The sequence below is a fragment of the Alexandromys fortis genome, unplaced genomic scaffold (assembly GCF_014885135.2).
Source record: "Alexandromys fortis isolate MF-2015 unplaced genomic scaffold, M_Fortis_MF-2015_v1.1 scaffold_101, whole genome shotgun sequence".
Classification (NCBI taxonomy): Eukaryota; Metazoa; Chordata; class Mammalia; order Rodentia; family Cricetidae; genus Alexandromys; species Alexandromys fortis.
In genome coordinates this window covers 4,887,178-4,901,596 of record NW_026067983.1, presented here as the reverse complement: position 1 = coordinate 4,901,596, position 14,419 = coordinate 4,887,178, and the positions used below count along the sequence as shown (strand labels likewise).

General features: G+C 43.1%; 1 protein-coding gene across 2 annotated transcripts in view; it reads right to left on the bottom strand.

Annotated features, from left to right (window-relative positions):
- The window catches only part of Dock4 (dedicator of cytokinesis 4), a 392,371-nt gene that overhangs the window by 114,006 nt on the left and 263,946 nt on the right, over positions 1-14,419 (bottom strand). For both annotated transcript variants that reach the window (XM_050158669.1, XM_050158670.1), the window contains exons 18-23: positions 10,544-10,641; positions 10,367-10,450; positions 10,090-10,190; positions 8,629-8,710; positions 7,235-7,405; positions 2,198-2,390 (exon numbers count right to left, since the gene is read on the bottom strand). In XM_050158669.1, coding sequence (XP_050014626.1) covers positions 2,198-2,390; positions 7,235-7,405; positions 8,629-8,710; positions 10,090-10,190; positions 10,367-10,450; positions 10,544-10,641 — 729 coding nt within the window. The remainder of the gene's footprint in view (positions 1-2,197; positions 2,391-7,234; positions 7,406-8,628; positions 8,711-10,089; positions 10,191-10,366; positions 10,451-10,543; positions 10,642-14,419) is intronic.

Below are 14,419 nucleotides of genomic sequence, written 5' to 3'. Positions count from 1 at the left end.
GGACTTTACCTAATAAAGAATCATCTTGTCCGTCTATGGGAAACAGAGCCGAAATCACAATTCCTGTGAGACAGGAGTCAATCTTCCTCATTTTGGAGAAAGCAGATTGATGCCTGAGTTAAACTAGGGACTTGGTCAGCTCCTGTCTATCCCACACCTCTGCTCTTAACCCTAAAGGGGTCCCCCAGCTGCAGAAACACTACCCTTTAGTTCCAAGAGACAAAAGTTTGGAAACTACAGAAGGAAGCAGTATCTTTCCCTTGAGCAATGGAACTCAAAATTCTGAACACTTCGACCCTTTAGTACAGTCCCTTGTGTTGTGATCTCCAGCCATAAAATTATTTTGCTGCAACTTGGAATTTTGCTTCTGTAATGGATCATTATGTGAACACCCGTGCTTTCTGGTTTCCTAGGCTATGCCTAGGGAAGGGACATGTGGCCCCCAAAGGAGTCACAGCTGACAGACCGAGGAGCACTGCTCTAGAAGGGTGGGATTTATTTTCTTTTAATCAAGAGAAATCAAAAGTCGTAACTTTCTTTTACATCGATTAGAGCATTTTTTATTTCAGCAAAAGGAAAAATAGAAGACATTAAAGATAAGTCTTCCTCAACAGGAGAACAAAATGAGTGATGATATAGTAACTTAGTAAACACTAGTATTATATAACAGTAAAAGGTATGCACTCCAGCTATATCGGCATGGAACAACAGCCTACCATTTAAAACAGAAACAAGGAGTGACACGCACCATGGTATGTAAAGATGGAAGAAAACCGAAATGTGGGGGACAGGTCAATCAGCTTGTCTTATAATGAAGGACTAGAAGATAGCACCCAGAATCTCTGAAATTTTGGAAGTTTCCTTTTTTTTTTTTTTTATTTTGAGACAAGATTCCTCTATGTAGCCTTGGCTGTCCTGGGACTAGCTCTGTAGACCAGGCTGACTTTGAACTCAGAGATCCCCCTGCCTCTGCCTCCTGAGGCCTGGGATTAAAAAGTGTATGTAACCATGCCCAGCTGAGAAAATATAAAAGTAATGAATTCCTTAATAAAAGACCTAAAGTAAATACTTGATGTTAAGATTTGTTCATGATTTACTTATTTGTTGTATCTTTCTCTGTATGCTTAAGATGGTTTATGACAAAATGATGTATTTTTTCAGTGCCTTTGATATTATATATTCACATATACATTCAAATGGAAAAAATAACTCCAGAAAGAATCTATCTTAAAAACTTAGCTGATGAATCACTTCAAGTAAGTTTTAAAATAAGGAGGATACTTTATTATTTTCTTCAGAAAAAAAAGAATCTGAGAAACAAGATAATTTAAAGATACCTAGTACAGCAAAAATCCATCTGATAACTGACAGCTTGATGTTGGTATACCATAAAACACAGGAATACAAAGACCTTCTATACATTTTTAGAACACAAACTAAGGTGGTTTGGGTGAGGCTCATCTCTTTGAATATTTGGTTCCCAGTGGGTGGACTGTTTAGGAAGCATTAGATGTGCCCCTGTTGGAGGAGGTGTGTCACTGGGGTAGTCTTTGAGTCTCACTGGCTCACTGAACATCAAACGTTTGCTCTCAGCTACAGTCCTGCCTGCCTGCTCCCCACTACACTTCATACCGTGATGATCACAGACCCTGAAACCCTCTGAAACTGTCAGCAAGCCCCCAGTTTAATGCACCTTTAAAAAATAAGTTGCCTACATATAGTATCTCTCCAGAGCAGCAGAACAGTGACTAAGCCCATATCTATATATGAATCTCAGAAGGAAAAGGTAGCTTTTTTCTTGCTCCATATAACAGGAAATCTACAAAGTGGGCAGGGGACTCATGCCCATACTACTACGAGCTGTGATTACAATCGATAATTTATTCAGTGCCTTCCACACTTCCCTTCTTTCTTTGGTCATTGGATCTCACTATGTGTACTTTGCTCAAACTATCCCTAAACTTCCAGATCTGCCTACAGCAGTCTCCTAAGTAGCTGGGACTACAGGGGTGAGCCACTGTGCTTGGCCTATTCGGTCTAGAAATGACACTTTGCTAGCCACACTTTTATATCTAATGGATAAACATATTTCCCATCCAAATTGTCAGGCTTTTGGGAAAGTACTTTTCATTTTGAACTGCTCCTTTAACCTCTGGACATAAGCTGTGGAAGAATGGCTAGAGAGTCGCCACCGTACCTGGGTTGGTGTAGAGCTGGCTCTCCACGGTTTTGCCAATGCACTGAAGCTTAATTGCCTGCAGGGAATCATCCACATGCATGATGGTTGGCAGGCTGCCCAGAGTGTCCTGCACCAAGTTGGCCACTTCCCGGACATCAAAGAGCTTCAGCAGTTCTGAGTACACAGCCGGAAAGGAGCTCAGGAACACAGCCTGAAAACAAGGAAGGAGTCTGCATGAATTATTGATGCCATAAAAATAAGATGTAAAATGTCACCAAGTTTAAGGACTGTCACAAGTATTCTTAAGGAGAAAAGTAAATGAGCAAAAGCTCTGTCATCTAGAGCTAACCGGCAAAAATTTAGACCAAAACAAAAGTGTGTGACAGATTAGGAAAGGTTTTAGAAATGTGCATAAAAGAAGACAATAAAAACTGGAGCTTCTGGAAAAATCACCGACATTATCAAATGACCGGCATCTACCCCACCGAACCAGCAAATACAGCCCAGCCGTATTTGCTGAATATGCACAGTCGAGTTCTGAGCTGTGGTCACTGAGATTACATTTCTCTTTGGAGAAATTTTCTGAACTGCTCATTTAAATCTCATTTCCCTTTAAGAAGCCAGACACACCGGTTCCCTAAGGCATTTGGTTTGTGATTGGGGAGGAAACCCTGGCCAGAACAAGGAAATGTGGCTATATGTAGTAGCCTCGCTTCTAGTCAGCACTGGGACTTTGGGAAGTCCTTTCGTCCTGTGAGCTTTAGTTTCATGGCTGTCAAGAAACAGATCGCTAAAGTAGTTCCCCACATTGTTCCAGGTATGTAAAAACTGCAAACAGTTTTTAATGGAAACAAATCTACTTACCATTTTTAGAGGAAAAAAAATCAATATGGTTATCACATGCCAAAAGGCATAACTTAAAGAAAAATATCTAAAAACAAAATCAAGTGGGCTAAGATTGAACATCGCAGGGAAGCCTATGTGGAGCCCAGAGACGGGAGGCAATGGAGCCATCAACCAACCTCACATCTGCCCAAGGGGGCGGGCCATGTATATATAATATGCCAAGACTCCTGGACAAGCTGGTTTTCTAACACGACCCCCGACTGTGTGCTTGAGTGGACATGTTCTGATGATTCCAACAAGGAACCAAATTCAAAGCTCCTGAGCTTAGTGCTTATTCAGTGCAGCACACTGAAGAAGAAGAGCCAAAACTCTATTCCTAACGCTAAAGCTATCAACATTCAAAAGATGCTAAAGTTATGATTCTTTACTCTTAAAGATTATATATTAACAGATAGGACTGAATGCATTTATGGAAAGTGTATAGTGTACATCAGTATCAGGCAGTCAATAAAAATATTATTTTTTTGTAAATAATTTTAACTTTTAAATAATTGTTTAAAATCAAGGCGTCCTGTGGGCTGGGCTATTCTCAAACGTGCTGTGTAGCCAAGAATGACCTTGAATTCCTCCGATCCTCCTGCCTCTTCCTCCTAAGTGCTGGGATGACAGCAGTGTACCACTATCTCTGTCCTGAGGATGGAACCTAGGGCTTTGCTAGTGCATGCCAGATAAGCAATGTTCCAACTGGGATGAAACCACAACCCCCCATATTCTCAAATACACTTTATTGTGGCTTCTTTCTATTTCTAAATAAAAACAGCATGCTTATTCCTCAAAAACTATTCATTTGCTTGACTATTCTTAAAATGAGTAACTTGGATTCCCTGCTAAAGACTATTTATATAATCTTCAGTGTACTCTGCAAAGAACTGAGTCATAAAAATGAAGTAAAATCAATAAAAGTAAAATAAGAAAAATAAACGAGCCTATCTTTCTAATCATGAAAGTTAAATTCTCTTCCTCAGGTATTTTATCTTAAAAGAAGAATTCCTGAATTCTTTATTATACTTCTTTACTTCAAAAAAAGAAAACCAGTTTGAATATGCCTGAAATGTAAAGTCCCTTCATCATGTGGCCACGGAAAAGCATGAGGCAAAAGGACTTTATGATGAGGGCGGGAAGCCAGTCGCAATGGGACAGATAAAAGCTATCCTTAAAAATAATAAAAGTACAATTTGGTTTTGACCTTCCTATGCCCTGAGACAAATCGGGAAAGATAATTGCAAAAAATTTGCAGCAAGGTCTTGGGCCTTTGCTCCTTCTGCCCTTCTTCTCCTTCAGGAGAGTCCGGGGCAGGAGTCAGTGCCCAGGATGGGAAGTAGAGGTCTGTGGCAACACCTGCTGAGTTGGTTTTACGTAAGGACTGTCTAAGGGAGGGTATCCAGGCAGGCATTGTTGTCAGGTTGGATTTTGGTTTGGAGGAATAAATGAATCTCCCAGGCCTAAGATGAGCAGGCCGATTGGGTGGCAATCTCTTGGCCCACTCATAAGCAGACCCACGGAGTAGTAATCCATTGACCCACTGATGAGCAGACCCATTGGGTAGCAATCTCTTGGCCTAGTTGGGTGCTGGGAAGGTCCCTTGGCCTCCAGGAAATCAGAGTCTGCCCTGGGTTGTAGCTCATGTGGGAAAGACTCCCACAAATTCAAGCCAGTAAGGTAAGTTTCTGCTTTTAACTCAGCCAAGAAATGTGGGACAGTGGGATCCTTGGTTCTGGATGATGCAGATGAATTCTAAGATGACTGACCAGGACCTTTGTTCCTGGTAGCTTTGCAATTACTTTATGTTACATTGCAAAAAAAAAAAAAAAAAAAAAAAAAAAAAATCTGTAGAAAAAAATGAAGGATGCTACTTACCCTGACTCTTAAATATAGAGATAACACAGATGGGCCTAACCTAATCACAACCCTTTAGTTCTTGTTGTTGTTTTTGGCTTTTGGCTTTTGTTGTTGTTTCTCATTCAGTTGCAGGAGAAACAACTGAATATAGAGACAACATAGCATACGGCTGCTGGATTTGAACAACCATATGTGAACACCATTCCGAGCAGCCTCTAGAAGACAGAGCACCTCCTGTTCCTCCAGCCTTTGCTGGCAGACTTCAAATTCTGCCAACAGCCTGAAAGGTCCTGTTCTTTTCCAAAGCCTTCAGGAAGAAATCAAGTCCTGATTTTGACTCTGGGAAACTCTGAGGAAAGAATTCAACCAAGCCTTTGTAGAGTTCTGACAGACAAAACTGCAACCCAATAAATAAAGGTAGTTTTAAAGCCATCGAGCATAAAGTATGCCAGGGTCAACAGAAAAGTAACGTGTCACATCAACCAAATTATTGCCATCCTACTTTTGTGAAGAACAGTGTAAGGTCAACAGTGAACTGGTACGGGAAGGGATGGGCCATTAACCTTACTACCAAATATTGGGGGAGACAATGTCCTTTTGTTTATTAAAGGAAACCAACCTCTCACAATCTTACACATTGACTCTGACTTTGCATCAGACTAAAAATAAAGCCATCACAGAAAATGATGCAGAGTACAAAGAATGACTTCAGTGGGGTCATTAGCATATTCAGAAACTTTCTATACTCAAAAACTAACAGCCAAAGTTGTCTCTAAAGCTTGACTGTGGAACAGAACTCTAAAAACCAAGAGCCACAAGAGTCAGAATATTGTAGAAACAGCATGGCTGCTGTACCCCGCAGAACCATCACAATTAAAGGTACCTGGTCTCCAGGATTAAAAAAATGGTTGAAATAGATGTTTCAGAGTGAAACCCTAATTACAGAGGCTTTTGTAGAAGTAGTAAATCCTGAGAACTCTAAGGAATATGTGGTAAGCCTACTGAATTATTCTCAAATTATTAACTGCTGCAAGTCAGGTCTAGTAAGGTGGATGTTTGCTTTTGAGGTCTCTGGCGAGTTCTCTGATGCAGTGATTGCATTAACTCTGGAGTACAAAATGACATTTAAAAGAGCCTGTGCTAGTCAGGCATTGGTGGTGAACACCTTTTATAGCAGCATTCTGGAGGCAGAGGCAGGCGGATCTCTGTGAGTTTGAGGCTACCCTGGTCTACAGATCTAGTTCCAGGACAGGCTCCAAAGCAACACAAAGAAACTCTGTCTGGAAAAAACAAAACCAAACAAAAGAGCCTGTGCTATATGCTGGCCCAGATGGAAGATAGCTCCATACCTATAAGGAAAGGAATGAAAAGACCTGCTGCCTGCAGTCAAGAAAAGCACAGTGCTGTAATCAGAGATTGTGGGCTTCTGGTCCTAGGACATTGTACGATAGGCCTTCCACATGCCATGACTCCCAGTACATCAACACTTGAAGACCCAGTGTGGTCTAACCTTTGATTTTAAGCTCTTAACTTTCTAGCAGAATGGTGGGAGGCTGCTTCTCCATTTGACAGGGTTTAATGAAGCCATCAGAATTAAAAATATAAAAGGAGAATTAAGAAATTACAGAGAACATACTAAGACTTATCTCTTGGAATGCATATAAGGCAATGCTATTTTGAATGTAGATGGACCCTGAACTGGAAACACAACAATAAATACAAAAAGAAAATCAGAGCCAGGCATGCTAGTTCCTCAAGGGCCAACCCAAGCCCTTGAGAGGTAGAAGGCAGACTAGGTTATACAACACCCTGTCTCAGGAGAAACCAGCCAACGTATTGGTGCAGGTGTGCATCCCAAGCACACACACGTTAAGCTACTGCCAGTAATAGAATTTGGCAGCACGGGCTTGGTATTGGTCTTAGACCGTCAGCCCTGAAAAGATTACAGTAACCAAAACAAAAGAAAGCAACATGGAATTTAGCAGAGTCCAAAAGAACGATGCTCAAATTGAGAGATTAAAAAGTAATATGAGGCTCAAGGAAAAAAAGCAGGGCGGAGTAGCTCTAGTGAAATTCAGCCCCCCACCTCAGTTGAGGGTATGTGTTTCTCTGAACGGAAGCATGGTTGATGAAAGCTGCCTCTACTCCAGTGTGGGATCTGTGGATGGAGCTGCTTCTGCTAGGCCGGTGCTTAGAGCCCCAGGATCTTCAAAGCCTAACGGGGTGATGGGTAAGCCACAGGGGAAGGCAGCTAGGCTGGCGAGTGAAAGAAAACAAACTGCGGTTGCTGCAGGGATGGGAGACAATTACCTGCGACTGAGACAGCGCTCCGGCCCCTTTGCTCTCTTGGGAAAGGAAGAAACGGACAGACATGAGGAGCTCCTGGATGCAGCAGCGGAATTCCTCTTCATTTTGCCCTCCCGTGGCAAGGGAAAACAGCCTTCGCGACTGAACTATATACTTAAAAATGTATTCTTGTGCCTTGAAAAAAATATAATGTTAGAAAGTTAGCTCCAAAGAACTCTGAGAGTATTTATGTAACAATGACATAGCATAGAAAAAAAAATCACAGAACAGTGTTAGACTTTTAAATAATTCATCCAAAAACTGGAGGCGCAGTGAGGGCTTTGAATGATATGCATTTAGAGGGGAGAAGCCGTTCTTCTTTGATGCCAAAGGAGCACAACATGTTAAAAATTTCTTTATAATCCTAAAGTTAGAAATGCTGAATATTTTTGATCTTCAAATAGTTATGTTTTTAATTTAGCTGATGAAGAGATGACTCTCTTCAAAAGTGACTTGTCACTTAGCATTTGGTTTTCAAACAGACCAAGAGAATAAATTGATAATGAAAAGAAATGTCCATTTTATGTATGCATAAAACTTTATGTATACATTATCTACTTATCTACTGACAGCACATACAATAGTCTCAGTATGAATCAGGGGGGGGGACCGCTAGGGCTAGGACTCCCCTTGAAGAATTTATATTTTTTTCTGTGGCAGTATTGGGGCTGAACCCAGAGCCTCACGCTTGCTAGGCAGGCACATACTACTGAACTATGTCCCTTGCCCCAAATCTTAAGAGAGGACTGGGAGTTGGAGCCTATCCTGGGAGTCTACCATACTGAGAGGGGGAGGGGAGAAGGGGTAGGAAGAAGAGGAAAGGAATTCTGGAGCTGGAAACTTGTATTCTGCCACGTGCTGGAAGTTTATGTTAACACCACTGTGAGCTCAGTACACTGGGTCAATTATGAGACTCAGTTAAGCCTTGGGTGTCTTCATTTTGATCCCCGTTAGGTGACCCTATTGTCTCATCAAACTGGGGATAATGGTTTCTCAGAAGCTCTGTCAGGGGTGTGAAGCAGGCAGACACTTCCAAGTTTAATTAGCTGCTCATTTGCAGCCTTTCCCTGTGTCCCTACTTCTCCTGCCCATCCTGGATGTCATCTCAAGTGACAGGAACCCAGAGGAGCAAGGATTCAGGACCCAGAACATCCAGTGGACAGGCCTGGCAAAGCCCCTTTCAAATTTCATCAGCTCAGGAGCAGCCATATACGGATTAAGATCTTTGAATTGGAATGTCAGGAATGTATCATCAACAATTACTGTCTGTGCAGAAGAAACCAATTAGGCCGCGATCATCTCGCGCCAGGTTCGCGAGCCTCTGTTAGCGGTTCTCAACCGTGAGCGAGCGCCATTACCTTCAGCACCTCCTGGATATGCTCCTGCCGCTCCGCTTCTGTGATCCTGTCCACGTACCACTTCAGCACTTTGATGAGATCTCTGAAGCACGAGCAGAAACGTGCAGATTGCAAAATGGTCAGTTCTCAATTAAATGGCAATCAATTTGACACAGCCGTGCACCAGGAAGCCACTGCCTTCTCCATACGGTCTCCTGCCAGGCTGCTCTAGGATGACTTAATTGGAAACCACAGGTCCACGTCGCAACCCGCTTTGACACTTAAGACGGAAACACAGCGCTGCCCACCCAGACTGCCCTCAATCTGGAAATGTCCTGCTGACCTGAGAGCTGTCCTGAGCAATCCTGAACAAGCTATCATTGGGGTTCTTCCTTCATCACCTCTGTGAACACTACAAGGGTGACTTTTAGCTACAGGTGAGGGGTGTTGGGGGCAGGGGGAATGAAGACAAACTGGTCCACGGCGAGCCACACCCCTGCAATCAGGCCAGCTTTCTCACCAAAAGAACAAGGCTTACTGGGAAAGCATGCCCTGGAAGGTGCATTTCCAGAAGAGAAAGTGGCTCTCTGGTTACTGGTTTATTTTTTCTTAGTTTAAGAAACAAAACCAAAAGTAAATAAGAGTAAATAACAAGGCACCACTCGTGAGATTGCAGTCTCACTGAAATGCATTTCTAGGAAACAGCTCAGTCGTAGTTTTTTTTTTTTTTCCGTTTTCTTCCCCCCCCCCCTTTTTTTTTTAAATGATGGCGGGCCAGACTCCATTTAGCTAATCCCTGACCAGGGAACAAGTCTTCACAGAAGAGCACGTGGCACAGGGCCTGTTGTCTGCCTGGAGGCTCATGGCCCTTCGCTGTCCTTATATAACCCGTGAAAAAGAGGCAGTCACATCTAACCGTAGATGTCAATGAGTAAATGGCTTGAGTCCGCGACCAGGTCTGTCCATTAGAGCAGCGAGCAAAGGCACTCTGTAAACACTAATGGCTGAATGCACGACCTGGAACAGGGATGAAGGCCAAGGTTGCTTTCTGTTTATAGTTATTTGTCTAAGTCATACATAAGGGAGTGCAGTATAAAAATAGGACTTCTACAGTGAGAAGGGCCGTGACATCTTGGACCAAAGCACACCAGGTGAAATGGGGGTGGAAAGAAAGGTACTAGGTCCAGGGACAGATTTCAGGAGTTCTTGCTCCTCTTCCTCCTCCTCTTTCCTCCTGCACCTTGTTTCTTCTTCTTTCTTCTTCTCCTCTTCCCCTCATCCTCCCCCTTCTTCTTCTTCTTTCCTTTTAATAAAATAAGCTATAGCCACTGAGCAGGGGTTCTTGAGGAGGGAAGACAGGACTCTGTAGCTGAGCTTCATATCTGCCCCTACTCCCCTGTGTCTTCCTCTGCAGTTGCCTAGGCTTCTGCATAAGTGGAAGAGGCTCAGCCGCTACACCAACTGCACGGCAAAGGGCCTTACCTGTACGCAAGCGCTCCAGCAAAGTGACTCTCGATGTAAGTGTCCATGACAGGCTTAAAATGATGGAACTTGCTATCCTGCAGCAAATTTATTATGTGGACCTAAGAAGAAAAGAGTTTTATAAAACCGAATGCCAGTCATTTCTTTGTCTCTTAAAAATAAAGAAGGAAACAAACTCTTATATTATCGAGTGGTCATTTCTGAGACAACCTTCCTAAAGCCAAGATGGGGAGGCACACTTTTTTTTCCTACTATTATCAAGGAAAGGTAAACTTACCAAAGAATCAAACACTTTAGAGCCATATTTTTGGGAATTTTCATCTAATATTCCAAACAAAGTATCCAGTGTGTCTTGGAGGAACTGTGGGTTAAAGAAGCAGAAGGCAATGAGTGGGCCCCACTCTCGCCCTCCCAGGGTGCTGGGCGCCCAAGTGGTCAATGAGGCAGCGTATACCTTTACTATCTCCGAGCCATCGATTTCTTTTAACTTAGAGAGACAGCCTGTGATCTTGTCCGGGTGGGTTCTCCACTTCAACAGATCAAGCATATCACCTTTTCAAACAGAAAAGGAAGATTAATCGCTTTTATAGAGGACAGCCTTCCTCATGAATGTACTCTACTGGTAAAAGCCAACTTCTTAAATGTAATGCCTACCCCACCCCCACACTGGGACCCCCATCCCCACACTGAAACCCCCATCCTCATACTGGGGCTAGCCTCTCTGCCCTGGATGGGATTTATTTAAGGGTGTGTTCATTACTCCCCTAACCCCCAGGGCTTGCTGCTCAGTTCTCCTGCTCCATGGTGCAGTCCAGGAAGGCTCTCCATCCCTTCCACATGCTCCTGCCTCACAGAAGCACTCATCTTTCCCCTGAAGTTGTCTATACCTCAAATAGACTGTAAACTCCGAGATAGTAGCGGTGAGTGTGGCCCAGTTGTATCCCCAGGACTAAGAACAGTGTAAGCAACCAACAGATAGATATCTGCTGTGATATTTTCTGCCACCCCCTAGTAAGAGTTTCCTAGGAGGTAGGAACCTGTTTGATTCATGCTTAAGACACCTGAACACTCTTCCCAGCAACCGATTCCACCCAGCAAGGAAGGTCTTCTTGATTGTTAAGACAGCTCAAACCTTAGGATCACCCACTGTCAATAGGCTGTGACAACAAGCCCATTCTACTAGCAGACAATCTAGTGAATCTTGGGATTTAAGAGATCTATTGCTGGCTTTCCAGGCCGTCTTCTACCACAGCTTATGAACAGACACACAGCCCTACCTCTTCCAGGTACCATCTGAAACTGATAGGTGGATTCATGTTTCAATACGCCTTTAGGACTAGAAGGGACAAACGTTGCCCCCATCTTTCTTGGGCAGACTTTAGACTGTTTCAGGGAGGTGATATCATGGCCTAAGCTTCCTTAATCTCCAAAGGATTGGGGATGATGGCATCTGGTGGCCAATAAGGACAGGAAGAACTTCCAAGCTAGGGAAGGCATGGGTTTGAGGAACCTGTCAGGGCTAGCCTCTGTGCTTAGAAGCCAAGAGATGGGACAGCAAAAATCACTTCAAGGCTCTGGTTTCAAGATGAACCCAAATGGGGCTTGCTGAGAGACAGAAAGACCAACAAGGAAACCATGACAGCAACCAATGATTCAAAACTCTATAGAATGAAGGAGGAAGTTAAGGTGAGATGGGCTTATAGAGAGAACAGGAAGGGAATCAAGGGGGAAAACTGAAAAGATGGACTTAAGAGTAGAAATTCCATTGTAAATCAAGGATTCTTAATATGAAAAGTAAAACTTTGAAATGCTCTGAAAAACCTTAAACGATCACCATCCTCCCACAATGGGGCAGACAACATGCCAGCACAGCATGTTGTATAAAACTATCCTTCAGGCTACATACATAGGTGCTCATGAGACAGGAGTGAACCTTGTGTTTAGACTCGGGTCTCATTCTCCAAATAGTTCACGCATACGCAAATATCACCCAATCCAAAACCTCCTGCTCACTAAACACTGAGCCCTGTGCCAAATAGGAATGTTTATCTACAATAAACAGAGATAAGAAAAAGGAAGATTTTTGAATAAAAACATGGAGAAAATTTTAAGAAACTGATTTCAAAATATAAGTTTATAAAATTATAAAAATTGTACTATCCATTTAAAAAAGCCCTCACACTGTTTAGTATTCATATCTAAGCCAGGCATTCTGTAGCAGCACAAGGGAACCCTTATGAAAACTGCCTGGTTATACTTACAGTATCACACATTTCAGAGAGAACTCTACAATGGCCTCGGCCCATTACTCTTCTGGGTAGTTTGCTTTGTCCCTGTCTCCTTACTCTGGCATCAGATTTCAGAATGCCAACCTTACCTGGCATCTTGTCTTTTGAAGTCTCCCTGATATCTCTCCTTGATTCCCATTATGCCCCAACCGCAGCTCTTACTCCTTGCCCTGGCCTCTTCCTTCCATTTGTTTAAAGTAGAGGCAGCTGAAGGACCCCAGAGGCCTGAACAATGTAGTAGTGCGGAACTGGGTACAGGACCTCATGAACACAGCCAGAAACCTGAATGGAGTATTCCAGACATTCCCATCTTTCCTGGAAGCAGGCTGATGAATCTCAGTGAAGCCTGTCATACTTCGGGGAATGAAAGAGCAAACAAGATATGTCTGTTTAGGTAATCTTCCCTGTAGAAACAAAGGCATCTTAAAGGGACAGTTGTCATCTCTTTAGCTATCAGACTAAAGATATCAAACAATCGGCCAAAGGAACTGGAATTTCCCTTGAAGTTCCCATCTTGGGAAAAAGAAAACGCTGGAAGCCTGGTGCCACCCAGAGGAGAAACTTGTCTCCCGGGAAGAGATTCCTCATAGTCCGGATAATTTGCTATACCACCTTGCAAGACAGACTAAAGTAGAAACAGTGATGATGGAGAGGACCACACCTTGACTGCGATGACTCAGTGAAGTATATCCCATGCTCTCTCCTTAAACCTAAGCCTCACATCAGGACCCTAAAGTAGCTCACTAGATCTTTTATTTGTTCCTATCCCCAATGTTACTGCATCGAATAAATCTCCTTTCTACTATTAAATTGCCTGTACGCTGGACTATTGAGAACAGGTGGTCAAGCCTAATTTGCTAAGCCTATCAGGGCCCAGGTCAGGACCTCAACAGCTGTAATCAGTTGTGCACACACAGTAATCAGTTGTGCACACACAGTAATCAGTTGTGCACACACAGTAATCAGTTGTGCACACACAGTATGCAGTTGTGCACACACAGTATGCAGTTGTGCACACACAGTAATCAGTTGTGCACACACAGTATGCAGTGGTAAAGCAAAATCTCTTAGTTCCATTTCAGCCATCTGAAGATATGCTAGCTGGGAACCAGAAAAAATGTTCCACCACTGAAATGATTGATTTTCTACATTCTATTCAGGGAGCATTTATTAAGAAACTCTTTGTATCTAGCTTAACAAGTATAAATGAAGATGTAATTACTCCTTAGTAATGTGTGTGTGTGTGTGTGTGTGCGTGCGTGTGCGTGTGTGTGTGTGTGTGTGTGTGTGTGTATCTGTGTATTTGAGACATGGTCTAGGCTGGCCTAGAACTCATTAAGTAGGCAGAATGACCTTGAACTCTTGACACCCCCNCCCCGCTTTTGCTGGGATTACAGGTGTGTACCACCACACCTAGTCTCCCTGTACAGAAGTTTGAAGAATCTGCACTATCTGTCCATCAGAAATATCTGCAGAGCGGTCTGGACTTGGAGCCCTAGCCATGAATAATGTTGGATTGCACAGAGAGAAGAGGCATACCTCTCGGGAATCCTGAGCGCAGATCTGCTCTGAGAGACTCGTCCTTCAGAGCACAGCATCTGCTAAGTATCCAGTTGTAATGGAAATGTAATTTGTGGGTTTGTTTCCAAGTCAAGAAAAAAGAATGCACACCCTCTCAGTCCACTCTGGAGCTGGAATTAATTCCAATTGGCCTCTATGTGGACGATATAGAGATGTATGCCAAGGATGCAAATCTCAGAAGGACAGACTGACTCCCCACCACCAATCCCTTCCTAGCTTTTGAAATACACTATTGATTTCTTGGCTCATTCTGAGCTGACTTACATTGCCAAGGTTACCTGATGTCAACATAGTCACGAAGCATGTGTCAGTATCCTTAGAGAGTCGGGAGTCCCTACATACTCATCCCATCTTCATACAGTCAGATATTTCATATAAGGATTTCATGAATAATTGATGATATGGGATTTCCCTCTGTATACTGCAAATACCACTGGTTAATAAAGAAACTGCCTTGGCCT